A 19,821-nucleotide genomic window follows, 5' to 3' on the forward strand; every position below is an offset into this window, starting at 1 on the left:
GAGTGTATATGTCAAAAAACAATGGCAATAAACAGAACTTCCAAAATTCTTTCTGGTATTAGACAAGAAACTTGCAACCTTGGAAAACAGTATGAGATTACTTTGCAAGTGGGTCCCACTTTAGACCTGATTTGTTCCTAGGTGGTTCACCGACACCTTGGGGCATAACTTCAGAGGGCTCTGCAAGGGGGACAGAGAAATCAGAAAGCTTTCGTCTTGCGTTTAAACTAAGTAGCATCCCATCCACCATGACCATTGCCAAGGCTGTTTCAGGGCTTTCCCACACACTCAGCTTATTCCTGACTTTCTTAGCAGTCAATCCCCAAGCATTAGAATGGGTTTGGGTACTGTTCTTCTCCACACCTACCCTCCCTTCACACGTGTACAGTTTTGGAGTCAGCTTATTTTGGCTATTTCTCGCACGGGCGATTTTTGCCACTTTCAGCCTCATACCTCTTCAGGTTTTCTTCCAAATTCCAGATGCTTAGCTTCCCCTTCAAACTTCAATGTGGCATTTCAAGGGTACTCTTCCAAATTTTCTGTCTGTGCAGCATTGCCTTAAATCATCAGGATTTTCAAGTGAGAGTGCTATGGGGGCATCATCAATGACGTCGGAGTGCACATACCCCTTTTAAAGTTTTTGAAGATGCTTATTTTGCTATATCCATATAAGGGCTGCATTTTTTTAAAAAAAGATTGAAAATGAACAGATGGGGAAGTCTTTGTATGGGGAAGCCTAAAAGGTGACCAGCTCCAACACACGTACCTAAGCTCTCCCCCTGCAGTCCAAACTGGAGAGCCTGCCTAGACTGACCCACAGCCAGAAGGTTGAGGCCAGCACCAGCAGGGCAAACCAACCTGTGATGGGACAGATCCTGGAGCAGCAGTGGCTATGCACTTTTCAAACAGTGCTGCTTTTTCTGGTGCCACCCTCTTTCCCTAGGCCACCAGGGCTTTTGCAATTTTTAAGTCATTTTCATATTGCTGTATCAACCTACCACTGTAATAACAGATGCAGCAGATTCTCTGAATTCCCAGCTTTCACTTTTAAAATAAGTACATCTCTAGTCCCTTCCCTTGCAGAGATATAAGGGGAAAGGTGTATCTCTGCAAGGGAAAGGACTAGAGACATGTTTTTAAAAATAATAGATGAAGAATCTGCTGCATCTATTATTACAACAGTAATATGAAAATGATGATTTAAAAAAGATAGAAAATGAAACCAGGAGGGGGAAGGAAAGGGGGGGGGAGTGTTTCAATAATGGTGAACGTCCAGTCATCAAAAAGTAGGTAGGAGGAGGGTGGGAGTGGGCAGGATAAACGAAACTGAGAGAAACATTATGTACAAGGGAAAAATCAACTCAAAATTGGCTTCCAGGAAAAGATAGGGGAAATAGTAGTCTCGAACTGGGAAAAAGTGAGGAAAAACCGAAAAACCTGCAGTGAAAACTAAAGGCAAAAAAAAAATGTGTGTGGAAATCAGGGGATAAATTGAAGCAATATGTGGCCAGAACTGATGGGGAAAAAATCATGTGGAAAGCCCCATCGTTCTCCAGAATCTATAAAACGTCTGGGCCCCATGCACCCTACAACTGGTTTTACCAGAGCATTTTTGCGAGTACTCATTTCTTTGTGCTGACACCGGGAAGTGGGGAAGACATCTCAGTGCAGCATGGAGTTGAGATATAACTACTCGACGTTCAGTGTCCTTTGGTAGACTCTTGATCTTGGCCAATATGACCCTACTTAATGAATAGCAGTCATGGTAATGACTGTTTCCTATTTTTGAGGCCTTGCACAGTGGTAGGGGTACTAGGCTATGCCTGGCATCTGGCAGGAGCTTGGGGGCACAGGGACATGGGGGGGGGGGACACCTGTGGCATTGTTCATGCCATGACATCTCTTCCAGGGAAAACCTGGAAATGAAAGCTGCTCACTCTGGCCAGGGTCTTCCATCTGAGCAGTTCATCTCTCTGGCGTAGATGGAGCTTGCTTCAGCAGGCGCAGCCTTTCTTGGTAGTGTTGCCAATTGGGTTGCTATCCCCCAGCCCGGGGCGGGGGATGCCCTGATCCCACCCTTCCCACCCCGCTCCCATTTACCCACCTGGCAGGGGGTGCGCTCCTTGGGGCGCTCCCTTCCTGGGGGGTGCATCACACCCTTGGGTGGGGGGGCGCGTTCCCGCACCATGAGAGCAGGCGACAGCAGTGGTGAAAGCAGGCCATTCTCAATGTTGCCACTGCTGCCAGCGACGCCTGCTTATGCTACCGCCGCTTGCTCTCGTGGTGCGGGAGCCACAGCGCTGACAAAAGCGGCTTACAGTGGTAAGAGCTAGTGGTGGCAGTGGCAGCAAGAGCAGCTCGCTGTCACCAGTGCCTCCCGCTGCCACCGCTGCTTGCTTTTGCCACTGCAGGCCGCTTTCACCAGCGCAGCGGCAGTGGCAGTGGCAGTGGGTGGTGCTGGCAACAGTGAGCCACTCTTGCTGCCGCCGCTGCTGCTTCTGCCACCGTGAGCAAGCTCCAGCGGTGGTGGCCAGGAGAAAGGAGACACAAGCACCCTTTCTCCTGCATGCGCGGCGATGCCAGTCCCAGAAGTGTCATCATCACGCATGCCGAGAAGTTGAAAAAGGAAAAGAAAAGGTAGGGTGGGTGCCAGGAACCCAATCCCCTGCCGGGGGACATGAGAGACCTGGCAACCCTAGTTGCCAACCTCAGGTGGGGCCTGGAGATCTCCCAGAATTCCAACTGCTCTCCATGCTACAGAGATCAGTTCCCCTGGAGAGGAAATGGCATCTCTACTGCATGACACCCCTGCTGTGCTCCCTCCACTCACCGAGCCCCACTCTCCCAGGCTCCACCCCCAAATCTCCAGGCATTTCCCAAGCTGGAACTGGCAACCCAATTTCTTGGCCTGTTTGTTGCAAAAGGCTGCAAATCGTTTTATTTACATAAATCCTTTGTGGAAACCATTGAAGTCCTTTCCCAAAGGCAAAATCTCCAACAAATCAGACCTAAAAAGTGGGAAAAAATACAACAGACTCTAGAAAGGGGGGGGGCAGGCGGGCATTCCCTTCTTCTCCGTCACTGATCCCGGCTGGATGAAGAGCGGGGGGCAGGCATGACCACGGCCTCTGTACCTGATCCTGGCTGGGTGAAGGGGAGACGGGCATTGAACAGGGGACGGGCATTGCCTCCTACTCTGTGCCTGACCTAGGCTGGGTGAAGGGGAGATGGGCATTGCCTCATGCTCCGCTCCTGATCCCGGCCAGGTGAATGGGGTGGGCATTGTCACCTTCTCCTTGTCTGATCCCAGCTGGATGAAGGGATGGGCACTCCCTCCTGATCCCAGCCGGGTGAAGGCGGAGGGTGGATATTGCCACTGCTCCAATACTGATCCCAGCTGGGTGAGGCAGGGGGCAGGCATTGCCACCTGCTTCGCCACTGATACCAGCTGGGTGAAGGCAGAGGGCGGGCATTGCCTCCTCTCTGCTCCTGATCCCAGCTGGGTGAAGATGGGCATTGCCACCTATTCCCTTACTAATCCCACCTGGGTGAAGGGCAGGCGGGCATTGCCACCTGATCCCCTCCTGATCCCAGCTGGATGAAGGCAGGGGATGGGCATTGCCTCCTCTCTGCTCCTGATCCCAGCTGGGTGAAGACGAGGAGCACCTGCTTCGCTCCTGATCCCAGCTGGGTGAAGGCAGGGGGCAGGCATTGCTCCCTGCTCTGTACCTGATCCCGGCTGGGTGAAAGTGGAGGGCGAGCCTTGCCACCTTCTCCACTCCTGATCCCAGCTGGGTGGAGGCAAGGGCAGGCATTGCTGCCTTCTCTGTACCTGATTTTGTCCTGGGCTTCCCACCACAGCATGCTCTCTTGAGGTCTGGCTGCCTCATCTGGGCTTCTCTCCACAGCTGCGCCCTCTGGTGGCGCACCAGGGTAGGAAGTGAGGTGTCTTGAATACACTTAGCCTTTTATATAGTGGGATACCTCTCTGTAACCAAAATCTTCCATAGCATTTCTCAAATAAAATAGTCATATGAAGGCACACGTTGTGTATGAATGAAAAACAGTGTGTTGCAAAATCAAATTATATGGTATTGTTATAAGTAATTTTCTCATGAATATTAAACCTCCATAAACCAGAAAATGAATTAAAGTGATGGACATAAAATATTTTAAAGCACAGACGGTGGCTCTCAAGTGTTGTCCAAGCAACTAAATCACACTTCTGCAACAGACTTTAGTATGATAGGTTTAAAAATTCAGGAGATGGCGTATCTTTCCCTATTGCACCCATATATTGGTAGTGGTACTAAAGTTTCAGATTCCTAAAACAAAGACTGCTAGATATTGATAGGCAGACCCTCAGCTCTCTGGCACAGCAGACCTGCTCCCCACTGGAGTTTGGAATCATCCCTGCCCCTTATTTCTCGTTGCTGTCTTTCCCTCACCTACGCCGAGCTTTTATGCTTGCATGTTTTAACATTTTACCCTCTGAAATTCTGTTTGGGAGATTTACAAGCACACCCTACCCCAATAGATTATGTCCTTGTGAAAGGATGCAACCCGAATCCATACTTCATGTTTTATTTTATTGTGACTTTTATGTTCCCGTGTGGGACTCCTTGGGCCAAGCTACAAGTGACGAATGACACTTGAACGGCAAGTGTATTTCTCCCTGTTCACTTGCCCTCCACTCAATCCACTTGCCGTTCAAGTGTCATTCGTCACTTGTAGCTTGGCCCCTTGATTAGCCCCCTGCTGATCAATCGTCAGGGTCAATCTGACAGAGGATTCACTTCTTTCCGACTATCAGATCATTCAGCCCACACTACACATACGGTTGCTTTGTATTTCTCAATTGCCATGTGGATTAGGGAGTATATGGTAAATTCTATCGATTGATTTTGCTGTTCTTTTGGTTCCTGCCCTGCTCGTCGTAAATTGTTTTATTGTTTTATTGAATGCCAATAAAAGGTTGCTGATCTAGTAGTGCCTCATTTGAGGATGCTGCAAACTCTGCTAAAATAAAATTCTGTGACAAGGTAATACGAATTCCGTGAGAAGAAAAACAGTGCTAAGCAATTTGTATGAATGATGAAAACCTGGCTAAAACCTATCATGCTGCACAATTCATTCTGGCCCTGAGGGCTGTATAGAGCATCCCCTAGCCTTATTCAGATCTGCCTCGGCTTCTAAGATCTCAGCAGGAATTAACTCTAGAACTTCCACATTTATCTTGCAAACCAACATACCAGAAACTGCTTTTTTAGGTGGGGAAGGAGATAAAGGAAGTTGAGTTTCAGTGCCTTATACCACATTCTGTACTTTTTCTGTATTTCCATTGTGGCGTAATAATAATTAGCATGTTATTTCAGAACTCCTATTAATTCTCACAACTCACAGACGCTAGACTAGTATTATTATCATTCCTGTACTGAGGATGGAAAGTCTAGTTGAGAGGCTGTGGTTCATCTAAGGCGGCAGAAGAAGGATTTGAACCAGAGATCTCCCAGGTCACAGCTCACTTTTTTGGGATACACCCCCACACTGACAGTTCTTTACGTTGCTTTCATTGCCACTGCCAACTGTCTTGCTGCTTCTCCTCCTCATTCCTTTCTGACAAAATTCCCTGCACTTTTTCACTTATAGCTCTACAACAAAAAGAGCTAGCAATTTACCTTTAAAAAAAAGGTAGCTGGCAATTCAGAGGAACTATGAGACTATGGTAATAAATCATTATAATATTAATGCACTGTAGCACAATAGCATTTGCTATTTTTTTAAAGCTCCCATAAAGCTCTCTTGTGTTGGGATGTTTGAAAATGCACACCTTCCCATCCAGGTGGTGTGAAAACATGCTTGGACTGCATCCTTTCCTTAAAGATTGTGGCAAAGCAGGTTTGGGAAATATTGGAGCCAAGCAGGGGGAAACCTGGAAAGTGGCTAGTTAGGAGATGGTAATCATGTGGCTGCTGCAAAAAAGTGCTCCGTGTTGTTGTTGTTGTTGTTGTTAAATCATCATCATCATCATATGTTGCCCTTTGGGACAACTTAACACCCACTCAGAGCAGTTTACAAAGTGTGTTGTTATCCCCACAACAATCACCCTGTGAGGTGGGTGGGGCTGAGAGAGCTCTGGAAGAGCTGTGATGGACCCAATACCACCCAGCTGGCTTCAAGTGGAGGAGTGGGGAATCAAACCCGGCTCTCCAGATTAGAGTCCTGCGCTCTTAACCACTACACCAAACTGGCTCCATGTGGAAGCAGCCTTAGGTCCCCTCCTACACTAGGTCCCTATGTGCAACAGGCCTCTAAGTCTCCTCTGAAGAATCTACCCAGATGTGCCCTAACCTGGCATCATCTGCCGAAAGCGAGCTGGAGACCCACACCATCTAGTAGATTCATCTTGGAAATGCCATCTAGTACTCTGAGGTTTTGATAGCTATTGTGTTTGTGGCAAAGGGCAGTCTGCTTATCTTTCTCTGTGGCTGTGACTAACTGGAAGAACAGCCCCCCAAAGTCCAGTCTGTTTGCATAAATAGTTCAAATTCAGAGAAAATGAGAGGAAGACAGAGTTGATTCAGAAGGCGGGTTGAATCTGTGGTTTAATTTCCAAATAGAATCCATGCAGCAGGATAGCCCTGGGGAAACCATGATAAATGCTGGCATTGTCTCCATAGGAAGACACAATCCTTCTGATGAAGTTGAAGCTTATGCCATGCGAAACGTGCTGGCATTTGAGGGTGCCACAAGGCTCCTCGTCATTTTGCTACAACAGACTTAACATGGCTCGCCCTCTGGAGTTTGACTTGATCTGCTTTCCCCCTCAGCTAGTAAGGAATAATGTAACTTAGACGCCAAATCCTTCAATGGCTTTCTACCTGCATAATATGCAAGGAGAGGAGAATGGGAGGGGGCTGCAGGGAGGCATGTTGTTTTGTCACTCAAGAATGCTGCCGTTGTTGCTGCTGAGTGTATTTTGTTCTTGGAAATGGAGATGAGAGAACTTAACACAGTGCGTAAAGGGGACTAAGAGAAGGTCTAAAATGGAAATTCCTGCCGATTTTATATCTTTGTGGCACATCACTAATTTTTCTTATGTAAACTCGTCATGGTTTTATAATTGGCCTATTAAGGTTAGGAAACTTAAAAGGCAGGGATTACCTTTTGCACACAACATGCCTCAGTATCATCAGTTATAAAACTCTCCAGGGGTGTGTCAAGCTACTTTGCCCCCGGGACTGGGATAGTGCTTAATTGTAGCTTCTTTAACTGCTTCCGCACCTTTTAAAAATGTTTATTGCATTTACAATGAAATGGAAAAGAGGAACTTCGGTGTGGCTGGGTGAAAAAAAAAGGCTCATCTTCGCTGAGATAAAATGCACATTGGTGTATAGATCTTGCAAAATGGTAAGAGTTGGGTGTGTCCGGGCCTTCCTTCACATGGTAGTGGACGCAACCCGGTTCCTTGGAAAATGTTGGCAACGGCAGAAAAGCACCTTGTTTGCTCTGCCAAACCTCTAGGGAAAACTACGGAATTGGGAATGACTCTAGAGTCTACTCCAGGCATGCGACAACATGACTAGGCCTCTCTGCACATGCTCGGAGGTCTCTGGCGTGATATGATGGTGAATGCTGAGAATGCCTAAATGGTCAGCATTCACTCATATGTGTTTTAATGCTGGGGCTATCGATGCCTGGTGAGAGCTGCTGTGGTCTTCCTCATGAGGAGGTGGGCTGCCACACCTGCTGAAGCTTCTGGCCAGCCAGGAAGGGCAAGCCCCAAGCAGTGTGTTGCATTAGTCCAACCTTGAGTTTGTAGAAGGATTTAGACTGCAGTCCTAAGCAAAGTTCATCTCTTCTAAATCCACAGAAGCCCATGGGGTTAGCGTGCATAGATCTGCACTGCTAGAAAGCAACCCTATCCTGATCATATGTGAGACTTCTCATGAGATGGGATTTGAGTAAGGTACATTGAACCACAGGTTCACCAAAGGCATCCCATTCCCAGTGTGGACTGAGAGCTAAACTACAAGAGACAAATGACACGAGGAGGCGCATGTAAAGGGAGTTGTGATGTTAGCCAGGAAGCTGAGTTTTAAACGAGATCAGAAGGCTTTGTCAATTTCTCCTCTCTACAGAGCCAGCAAAGATCCCTCCTCAGAGTGTTAATTTCCTTTTTGCCTCCTAGAAGGGGAGGTGAAACTGACAGAGCCTTTGGGAGGCGAAGAGGAAATTAACAAACCCTCTGAGCAGAGAACTTTTCTGGCTCTGTAGAGAGGGGAAATTGACAAAGCCTTCCGATCTCTTTTAAAACTCAGCTTCCCGGCTAACATTGCGCGACTCCTATCACATGTGCGTCCTCGTGTCATACGTCTCTTGTAGCTTAGCTCTGACTAGGCAGCTAGAAAGGCCTGACCCCCTTGATGTTTATGCATGTGCAGCTTCCAAAAAGGACCCCCAAAATAAAAGCAGCTATATTAGCTGCGGGGCTTTTTCACCCACAAGGCCTACAGTCCATGGGCCCTAGAAGATCTGGGTGCTGCTGGCTGTTCTCAAATGCGGCCCTTTTTCTTAAGCTGATCTCTCCCTTAGCACCATGTGCTGTGTTGCTTTAAGGCTCCGTTGTGCTTTCAAGAAGCTGTAAACCTGCAAAATAAATGGGGCCTAAACCAGCTATTGTGAGTATCCCAAACCCCATCAAAATGCCAGACCTGCCAACCCTCATTACCTAGCAAAGCTTGTGGTGTCTGGGATCTCCAGACGAATCTTACCAGGAGTGCCAGTTGGGTAGCTGTCAAACATAAACGCATTTGCATAGAGGAGGTGCCTTTTGAATTGATAGACTCTGCCTGACCTGGGTTTGTTTTAACTTGCCTTGAGTGTTCTGCCAATGCACAAGCCATGCTTTGCCCTGCCACTCTGCTATTACCTGGCATGCCAGGACAATGCCAGCATTAAGGAGAGGGCTCCTGGGAATTATCACATCCATTATCCAAGTCTGTCCTCTCTCCCAAACTTTGACTAGAGCCCCTTCTGCACCGGGGACATAACTGCTCACTATCCCTGAAGTCAAGCCGAAAGGCATAGAATCGGCTTGTAGGTGGCCATTCCCACTTCTCATGTTTGATCTGTGCGGCCCCGTTTTTTGGGTGATGGGTTGCCATATGTGGGCAGCTCTGTTCTGGCTGGTTCTCAGGATGAGAACTGGGGGAGGGGCACAGATGATGACAAACTGCCCGCCCTCAAAAAGGTGGCAGCATTTTAAAAAATGTTCTAATCGCAACACCTGTGGGTGGAAATGGGATGAAATTGACTAACCTCCTCTACTTAGGGAGGAGGTGAAATTGACAGAGGTCGGTCAATTTCAGCTGTAAGGTCTCTCTGCAAAAAGAATGAAAGGAGAACTTCCCCCTCTCTGCTTCCAAACCAGTGATTCATCAATCCTGTGTTGGGCTTAACATTAAAAAAAAAAAGAGGTGAGGATGGGAGATGGAAAGGAGAGTGGCTGGATAGATGAGTAGTGTCATGTCTGAGCCACGTCCATGCCATTATTGATGCTGTTGTCAGCAATGCTAATGCTAATGCAGACCTGTTGTCCTGAACCAATGCTTCATGCTGTTACTTGCTGTAACTCGCTATCATATTGCCAAGGCCTCTCACAGGCTTAGTACAGGTGCTTATCTAATGGACTGCAGAATCTTTCAGTGTTCATGACCTTGTATAATACTCACTCCCATGTATTGCTATGTATTGCTATCTCTGTGACTCAGTTTGGTAGTACAAAGATGTGAGACGTTCTCACGCCAAGTTCGCGCCAAAAGCCCTGTTTATTGTTGGGAGGGGGGAAGGAGCAAACATGTGTGTTAAGAGGAAGGATTTTTCCACATATCACTATTCCTGTCAATCTTGCTCTTACTGCTTAGACACTTACCTTGCTTCTGAGTAATCCTATGGACATCTATAAGGAAATGATTTGATTTCTGAATAAAACCATTTAACCAAGAGCCTGGACTTCTTGTTGCAACGGTACAGGGGTCTGTCTACCATATCCTGTCATCCATAGCCTGATAAGTAGTTAATCACAATGAAGTGGGCTGGCATGGGAACTGGAGAGAGGGGAAGAGGGGGGAACACCCCAAAACAGGATGAAGTGTGTGTACAGAGAAACAGCAGACCACAAAGTGGATTTAAAAAAAAAAGTCATGATATAAGCACTCCTAGGAAAGCCGGGGAAAAGCTGCATAAGGACTGAAGTGACTACTAATGGCAGCAAATCTGGTGCAAATGGTCAGGAAAAAAGCACAATATGGGAACTGAACCAGCGAAATAGACTCGTGCAGAAGGGGTTGAGGTCTCAGGCAGACGTGCCAGTGGTGCTGGCTGAGAGCAGTGCAAAGACTGGAAAACCATCCACATGGATATGATCATCAACAGCCATCGTACCGCTTGGCTATGGAGACTGCCACACGGTTGGCACAACAGCCCAGAAGTCCTGAGTCCCACGGATCAAGACTGTGGAAGCTGAAGTCCTCCAGCACCAAAGGACGAGAACATTTCGATACCCGTGTCTGCTCCGTCAAGGAATCTGTGGGGAAGGAAGCAGGGTGCCCGCGCCCTCTTTTTCTCCGCAGCCCAGCACTAACTACAAGCATTGGTGACAGGGAGTCACTGTGCTGCGGGATGCAGGGATGGGTATTGACCCTGCATGTCACTGCACACCTGGCCATTCAGGCTACAGCACAGGTAGATGGAGCCTGGGATCAGGAAGGGCCAGGAGGCTACAAACTGTATTTCCCAATGCTCTTTAAAGGTTGCATTGTGGTATCCTAAATTAGAAGTTAGCAAGGCATGAATAATTTTATTATTTACGTATTATTTTTATTATTATTCAAATTTCACACAACACGACCAATAATACATAAAGATCGTCTGTTATCATTGATTGGTCTTGCTGAGCGGTTACGAGTTTCCGCCGGAGACCTAAGTATCAGCCAGGTATCGGTGCAATAAGTATGCCGTTCCAAGTAACGTCGTCCTTTGCAGTTCTGTAGGTGTTCTGTCAGAAAACTGCAGTTTTTCCATATAAATTGCAAAGCTTTTCAAAGCAGTTCCCAGTGCCCTGATGACAATGGGGAGTACTCTTGTGTTCTTCATCCATAGTCGGGTGGTTTCTATTGCCAGATCTCTATATGTAATCATTTTTTCTTGTTCTTTTTCTTTGACTCTGACATCCCCCAGAATTGCAGTGTCTATCATCATCATCATCTATAGCTTGCGTTTCTCCCCAGTGGGGAACCAAAGCAGGTGGCATCATTCTTCTCACCTCTATTTTATCCTCACAACAACCCTGTGAGGTAGTTTCAGGAGGGTATCCATGTTGGTCTGCAGTAGAAGTGTGTGTGTACATGCCTTCAAGTGGCCATCGACTTCTGGCAACCCCTGCAAGGGGCTCTCAAAGCAAGTAAGGTGGCTTGCCATTGCCCTCCTCTGCAGTCTTCCACGGTGGTCACTCATCCAAGTACTGGCCCTGCTTAGCTTCCGAGATCTGGTGAAATCAGGCTATTTCACCTCCACTTTCCCTGCTGCAGTAGAAGAGAGAGATTCAAATCTAGTAATATCTTAAAGGCCTTGATCTGGATAGCCCTGGTGAGTCTGGTCTCGTCAGATCTCAAAAGCTAAGCAGGGTTGGCCTTGGTTAGTAGTTGGATGGGAGACCTCCAATGAACACCAGGGTTGCAGAGGAAGGCAATGACAAGCCACCTCTCTATTAGTCTCTTGCCATGAAAACCTCACCAGGGGGCGCCATAAATCAGCTATGACTTGAGGGCACTCTCCACCACCAACACCTTAAAGACCCACCAGACGTCCAGGAGCGCTTGGGAGCTCGACTCTTCAGCGTTTAGACCCTGAAGACGTTGTGAGTCTTTAAGGTGTTACTGGACTCAAATCATGTTTAGGTAAGTTAGGCCAAGAGTGTGACTGGCCTAAAGCCGCCCAGTGCGTTTCCGGGGCAGAGTGGGGATTTGAACCTGAACCCAGATCCTAGCCTGGTCACTACACCCCATTGAGTCTCATTAATAGAACAACAGAAGCACGGTCTTGAGCCCGGAGATGGATCATAGGGTTGCCAAACTCCAGGTGGGACCTGGAAACCTCCTGCGATCTCCAAACTAGAGATCAGTAGAAAAGAGCAAGAGTCCAGTAGCACCTATAAGACTAACACGTTTGGGGGGGGGGGGTAGGGTATGAGCTTACCTGAGTCACAGCTTAACAAAAGCTCACACCCTATCACAAATTTTGTTAGTCTTACAGGCGCTACTGGACTCTTGCTCTTTTCTACTGCTACAGGCAAACTAACACGAGTAAACCCCTCTTGAGACTAGAGATCAGTTTTCCTGGGGGAAATGCCGGCTTTATGACTTTTTACGACATTATGACTTTCTACTCCCCTCCCCCACAGAGTTTCCCCCTCCCCTCCTCCCCCCAAATCTTCAGGAATTCCCCGACCCAGAGTTGGCAACCCTTCAATCGGGCCGATCCGCGCGTGTGAATCTGGCCCTCGAGCAGATCCTTCGCTCCTCCAAACCTCCTGCCCCGAGCAGGACTCCCCAAAGCGAAGCCTCCCGCCGCCCGGCGGCTCGCGTTGCATAAGGCGCTGCCTTCCGCCATGTGCTGGCGAACAAGCGGCGCCGCCTTGGTGCGGCGGCAGGCAGGCAGGGAAGGCGGCCAAGAGCGAGAGCGGAGCCGACCGCGCCGGGCGGCGGGAGGGAGGCAGGGGGAGGGGGATCCCCACCAGCCAAACCGGCTTTCCGCCCCAGCCGGAGCGGGAGCGGGCCGTGGGGGGCGTGCCGGGCCCGCTCGCTCCGCCTCGGCGCAAAGCGCAGCAGCCGCCGCAGCAGCCGCCGCCGGGCCCCCCCTGGCCGCGCGTCCTTGGCGACACCCGGCCCGGCTCCGCCTCGGGGCTGCCTCCGGGCTCGGCCTCTGCACCTGGGACGCCCCGCCCGGGGGAGCGGCCGGCAGGGCAGAGCGCACTGGCTGCGCCGCCGCCCCGGGCGCCGCGGTGTGCGGGAGGCGGAGGCGGCCGCCCGGCATGGCCAACCTGGTCCCGCTGCTGCAGAGCGGCCGCAAGGCAGGGAAGCCCGTAAGTGGCTCGCCGGGGGGCGGGCGGCAGGGAGGGGGAGCGCCGGGAGGAGCAGGACGCGGCTGCAGGGAGCGAAGCGGGGGCTCCGCGGCGGGCAGCGCCGCTCGCCGGGCTGCGGGCGCTGGAGGCTGCCCGGGGCTGCGCTTTGCACCTGCTCAGGAGCCCCGGGCTCGCTTCGGCCCTTGCTCCGGAGCCGCGCCGGTTGCGCTGCCCTTTCCTGGCCCCGAGGCTGAAATGCGCGTGGAGCGCACAAATGCAATGGGGCGGGGGCGGGGGGCGCTGGCGATGCAGCCTGCGGCGGAGGCGAACTCGGGAGCGGCGGTTCCTGTCCGCCGGCGCGGGCCACGTTCCCGCTGGGCTGGGCACAGGAAACCTTCCGGCTGTTCTTTGGCAACTGCAACGCCTGAGCTTGCCTTATCTCTTTCCGTCGTCCTTGCTCCCGTGCCAACCTCGAGCCCTTGGGAGGTGCGGGTGCCTTTGCCTTTCCAAGACCTTTGGCGCGGCAGCTGCTCAGTTGGAGGGCTAAAAATACGGGTTGCTAAAGGGAGAGAGAGGAGCCCGGTTATTATTAGCCCAGGGGCACCGAAAAGTTTGCTGTTTGCCTCCCGTTTCTGGATTTTCACTCTCGGTAGCTTCCCTGTGGGCTCAAGTCAAACCGCACAATACACGGATGGTGCGTGACCGGAGCTCTGGAAGTCCGACCAGATCCAGTGGGGCTCTGGATCCGCCTTCCTTCTGCCTGCAGTTCTGGCTGCCCTGTCTCAAAAATAGATCACTATGCGTAGCCGTGTTAGGCTGTCTGTAGCAGTAGAAAAGAGTAAGAGTCCAGTTGTCCCTATAAGACTAACAGAATTTGTGGTAGAGGGTATGAGCTTCCGTGAGCCGCAGCTCACAAGTATCTAAAGAAGTGAACTGTGGCTCATGAAAGCTCCGACCCTGCCACAAATTCTGTTACTCTTACTCTTTTCTACTGTCTCAAAAATGAAAATGCAGAGCTGGGGAAAGCGCAGGAGAGGGCAGGTGAAATTATTAAAGGGCCAGAGTGCTTTTCCTGTGCCCCATTTTACCAAGGGGCAACACGACCAAAATTTATCAAAATTATGCATGGGGAAGTGAAAAGCGGGTAGAGAGAGTTTTTTTCCTTCTTTCCCACAATCCTAGTACTCCTGGGCCACCCAGTTATGTTAATTGGCAAATGGCACCAGGATGGGCGAAAGGAACTCCTTCTTTACTCTAGGAGTGATTGAATTCTGCAGTGGTAGCGATGGCCACGAGGATTAGACAGAGGTGTGGAGTTTAGGTCTGTCCGTGGCTATTAGCCACGGTGACTAAAAAAAATGCTCAGCGTCAGAGACAATGCAGTGGAAGTCAGTGGCCGCTATGCCGTGTTTTTTGGCTCTCAGAACTTTTGTTGCTTGGGAGCAGAGAGAGGCACAAAACAGAACACGAACCAAAAAGAACCACGAACCAGCCCAGTTCATGGTTCCCGAACCAGCGGTTTGTGGAAGCTCATTTCCACGAACTGCCAAAGTGGTCTGCTGGTTTGTTTGGTTTGTTTTAAATGCCCCTTTCCCTGTGCTGCTGCAAAGTGGCATGGAAAGGGGCATTTAAACCTGCCAATCAGCTGCTTTTCGGGGAGATCCCTGACAAGCAGCTGATCATTTAAACAGTGGGGCTTGGCTGCCCGGCCGGGAGTTCCCGTCCGGCCAGCCAAGCCCCACCTACAGTTTAAATGGCCATTTCCCCACCACTCCAAGCCATTTAAACTTCAGGTGGGACTTGGCTGGCTGGCTGAGAACTCCCGGCTGGCCAGCCAAGCCCTGCTGTTTAAATGATCAGCTGCTTGTCGGGGATCTCCCTGACAAGCAGCTAATCTGCGAGTTTAAATGCCCCTTTCTGTGCTGCTGCCCACCTCTACTTGGGAGCAGTTTAGATCAGGAAAACTAAATGGGGGAAATTGTTAACATTATCCCCCCCCCCCGTTCCTTTGACAAAATTCAGTGTCTTCCCCTTTTGAATTGGGGAAAAAAGGAAAACCAGATATGTTGTGTCATTTGTGGCTGTGCCCTTGCCTGTTCTATTGTAGCTGGGGTGAAGGCCAACGGAACTTACAATTTACCCTGAGCGCCCGGAAGGGAGTCCCACCAAGTTCAGCGAGGCTTCTTTCCAAGTGTCTGTGGGTAGGGCTGCTGCTTTGATCATACGAATCCTTTGCTTATGTTTGCTCCTCTCCGTTTTTGCATCTCCTCAGGTTAAAATTCTACATTTTTCTTTGCAGAGATCTTTTCTTGGGGCGGGGGGGGGGGTGCAGTAGTAATTCTAAAGTCCTGCATACATCAAAAGTATTGCACAAGTTGGCAATAATGAAATCATCACCATGAACAAGAACGGTGTCAGAAGTCTTCCCCCCAAAGTCTTTCATTGAATAGAAAGAGAGCATAAAGGCTGAAAATGTGAACAAGGCATCCTCCATTGTTTAAATCTGACCAGGGCTTTGGAATAACTAACAGCGAGTCCTAAACAGAGTTAAGATCCTTCGAAGCCCATTGCTGGCAACTGACTTACAAGGATGTAGCTTTGCTTAGGATTACACTGTGTATAACTTTAGACTTCTACACCCCCAGATCTACAATTAGGGCCATAGCTGTGGGGCAGAGGGGGAGGACTGGCTATTTGAGGGACATTCACGGTTACCAATCTGGACCTGGATTTCTCCCAGAGTTGCAATTGATCTTTGGACTCCAGAAATCTTTCCCGCTGGAAGAAATCTAAACCTAATTGAGAGACAACCTCATTAACAGAACAGCCTATGCCAAGAAGGGGAACTATCCCACCAAGTCACAGTACAATACTCATATATATAAATATTTGGTCATTTGTGTTGGATTTTGAATAAATAAGTTATCAAGTGCTCTCGTGCTATAATCTTCCCCTGGAAGAAATGGCAGCTTTGGAGGTCAAACTCTGTGGCCTCACATCCCTGCAGAGTCTCTTCCAAGACTTTCTCAAGCCAGGGCTGGCGATCCTCTTCAGACCCCTTCCCAGACCCCTTCTAGCCTTTTCATTTGTGGAGATGCAAGTGGAAATATGCCCACAATATTGTGTTGAATTGTTCAGTGATTAACAAGAGCCCTTTCCAATCCTTTTGTTTGGTGCTCTTACCACATGCGCTAGGAAGAGAGCATTTTGATATGCACGATTGTGACTTTGTGGGAATAGCACAATGCACATATTTTTAAGCTTTGGTACCTGTGAACATATACAACAAACAGATTTCTGATCATGTACCAAAGGAAGAAAACTGGCGTGTTGCCTTAATGGCAATTGTACATGGTGAGAAGATTGAACACAATGTGCTCTCTTGGTATGGGTGGTATGAGCATCAAAAAAACTAGGAAGGGTGTAGGCTCTTCCGTCTTCCAGTGTTCTGTTCAATGAATGCAAAAGCACTGGGCACATTTTAAATTAAACTAGATTTTATTAACATTTATAACTAAGCTATTAAAACACATTGAACTGTCTGTATTTAGATACGGAATGTTCTGTGCAGCTTTGCCCCACTGGCTGCAGTTATTTCCTCCGGTCGCCTTACTACAACATTTCTAGATATGGGCCGTCCATATATGCAAGTAGTAATCCAGACCTACCTTACAGAAACGTTGTGATGGTGATTCAAAAAGTGTATGTGAAAAGCTTTGTATACTGTTGAAATCAATGTGTCAAATTTTCAATATGGCAGGATCTAGGGATACTTAAATTCAGAGACTGGAGCCATGAGCAGACAAGACAGATCTTTCTACAAAATTGAATTTTTTTTTAAACACCCTGAAATCTAATATAAACACATACAATATGGGGTGAAACCCCTTAAATGATAGAAGCCGTACCTGCAGCTTTAAGAAATGAATGCCCTCAGTGGCTGTTGCTGGGCAACCAGAACCATATTGTCAGCATTCAAGCCCTGGCTTCAGTCAATAAAAGGCAAGGAGAGGAGGCAGGGCTGCTTTGGCCTGTGAGGGAAAACTCATTGGAGCCAAGTCCAGCAGCGTTCATTGGGCAACTTGATACCATGTTACTTACGTGGGTCACCCAGCCCCAGCGGCTCACTACTGTTCAATAGCAGTCACCTCAAAAAGCCAGTATGGTGTAGTGCTCTAGGATCAGGAATATTCAGGTTTGAATCCCCACTCTGCCATGGAAGCTCACTAGGTGGCTTTGGGCCAATTACACGTTCTCAGCCTAACCTCCCTCACCGTGGAGGGAGAGCAGGGCCGGCGTGCCCATGGAGGCCAGGTAGGCAGTGGCCTCAGGCGCGAGGGAGCTGGAGGTGCGCCGGAGAGGGTGTCGGGGGCTGAGGCGCGCGCAGCAAAGCTGGCATGACTGGGCTGCAGCTACTGCTGTAGCCAGCCAGCCAGCCCCGTGCTTCCGCCACCACCACTGCCGCACGCCCCAGCTGGGCGCAGCCTCCGTGCACCGCCCCAGCAGCAGCTCGCGGCTTCTGCGCCCAGCTGGGGTGCATGGCAGCAGCGGCATGGGGCTGGCTTGCGTGCTCCTCCGCTCCCACACGCCCCGGCTGGGCGCAGAAGCCGTGAGCTGCTGCTGGGCGGCGTGCGGAGCAGCCTCCATGCGCCGCCCCAGCAGCGGCTCGGGGCTTCTGCGTCCAGATGGGGCACATGGCAACGGCAGCGGCATGGGGCTGGCTGGCTGCAGCTAGTGCTGCAGCCAGCCATGCCAGCTCTGCTGTGCGCTCCTCCACCCCCACATGCCCCAGCTGGGTGCAGAAGCTGCGAGCAGCTGCTGGGGCGGCGTGCGGAGCACAGAGAAGCTTCCATGCACTGCCCCATCCATCTCACACAGTCAGAGGTGTGCGTGCGCGCTCGTGGCCGCAGGCGCCAGAAACTCTGGCGCTGGCCCTGAGGGAGAGAGTGATGTAAGCTACTTTGGGCTCACATTGTGGAGAAAGGTGGGGTGTAAATGAACTAAAATAGTACATCTAGCTGAAAATGGGGGGGGGGTGCAGTTAAAAGGTGGGTGGGTGGGAAAGAGAAAAGGAAGCAGGGAAAAGTGAGGATATGGGGGTTGCCAGGTGTAGGACAAAAGGGAATAGTGTGGGGAAGACGATTCAGGAAAAAGTCTTCCCCTAAGTCCTTGTCGGTGCTCTACCATGCAACTGGGCTTAGTCCAGCAGCCACTACTGGACCAAGTTTTCCCAGGATGAGTCTGCCAGGTGTGTGTATGGGGGGGCAGAAATCTGAACAGACGAAGGCAGACGAAGGCAGGCAGGCCAGTGCGTGGAAAGGGAAGAAGGAAACAGGAAAAGGGGAGAGTCCATGGGGGCTCGCAGGGAATGGAAAGAGTGCAAGAGGAATGAATGAAATGCCCCCCCCCCCACAACAGGTCCTTGCAGGTCCCCTGCTTGTGCTGTCGAAATTGTAAGCAGCACAAAGCAAGGTGTAATCCAAGTATTGCAGATATTCCGAAAAGGAACATCTTTGCCTTTTTCAGTGGCAGAGCTCTCCTCTGATGAAAACAAAAGCTTAGTCATCCAAGCATTGTGGGGCAGTGCTGTAAGGTGCTCTTACATGGGGGCACAAACAGGTGCCCCCATGGCAGAAACAGCAGCAGTGGGCAGGGATGGTTGTCCTTGCTCCCACCGCCCCTGCATCTCTGTGGCATCTCCCCGCACCTCATTCCCCACAGACTGGCAAGCCTCCTTCTCAGCTGACCTCCAGTTAAAGCTTCACTGCAGGTCAGCTGGGAACAGAAGAAAAATGCCTCCAGGGCTAATGGTGGCGGTGGAGACGCTGCTTTGCTCTGTCCCCTGTCCAGTTTGGCTGTGGGTGGAGCATCCACATGTGAATGAAGTTCCGAGCATGAAACTCCCCTCGTGCATGCATCTGGTCAACAGGGACAGGTTAGACGTGGGAGAGACACGAGAGTAAGGTACGGTTAGATCCTCAGTCTCTGCAAGAGGATGGTAAAAATGCTCATCTGCCTTCTAGGTGGTTGCTAAGGATGATTCAGAAGATATATATTTATCACCTAATATATGGAAGGAGCTTTGAACCTGATAAAATACCATAATGTTATTATCATGGTCAATGTACGGACTTTATGCTCAGATAATGTTTGATTGAGTTCATGTTTACCTGCCATCAGATAAGCTCAGGGCTTTTTTTCTAGGAAAAGAGGTGGTGGAACTCAATGGTGGAACTCGGGCCACACAATGACGTCACCTTGGGTCAGCTGGAACAAGGGGGGAGTTTTTAAAAGTTTAAATCGCCCTTGGCGAAAATGGTCGCATGGCTGGTGGCCCTGCCCCCTGATCTCCAGACAGAGGGGAGTTTAGAAGGCAATCTAAACTCCCTTCTGTCTGGAGATCAGGGGGCAGGGCCACCGGCCATGTGACCTTTTTCAAGAGGTGCCAGAACTCCGTTACACCGCAGTTCCGCTGAAAAAAAGCCCTGCTGTCTATGCACTTTTTAGAACTCTTTGTCCTGTTCTGACTGTTACCATTTCAAAGAGGTTCGTTATCATAATGGCAGGCATAAATCAACCACAATGTTCTGGTACGGGAACCCGGGAAGGGGGCTAATGTTAAGTTGTTATGTGACCAAAATGAAAGCAACGCCCATGAGGGTCAGAGAAAAAATGGTCCCAGCTTGGGTCGCTTGCCA

The 19,821-nt window shown here is 49.8% G+C and overlaps 1 protein-coding gene across 2 annotated transcripts in view; it reads left to right on the forward strand.

The window, feature by feature from the left end:
* The window catches only part of SLC2A9 (solute carrier family 2 member 9), a 116,750-nt gene that overhangs the window by 24,008 nt on the left and 72,921 nt on the right, over window positions 1–19,821 (forward strand). Inside the window, exon 1 of one of the 2 annotated variants that reach the window (XM_054999402.1) lies at window positions 12,910–13,144. The exons of the other annotated variant lie outside the window; for it this stretch is intronic. Coding sequence (XP_054855377.1) covers window positions 13,094–13,144 — 51 coding nt within the window. The 5' untranslated portion in view covers window positions 12,910–13,093. Of the gene's footprint in view, window positions 1–12,909; window positions 13,145–19,821 lie in introns of those variants that run through there. 2 annotated transcript variants of the gene reach the window in all.

The sequence above is a fragment of the Eublepharis macularius genome, chromosome 15, assembly GCF_028583425.1.
Source record: "Eublepharis macularius isolate TG4126 chromosome 15, MPM_Emac_v1.0, whole genome shotgun sequence".
NCBI lineage: Eukaryota > Metazoa > Chordata > Lepidosauria > Squamata > Eublepharidae > Eublepharis > Eublepharis macularius.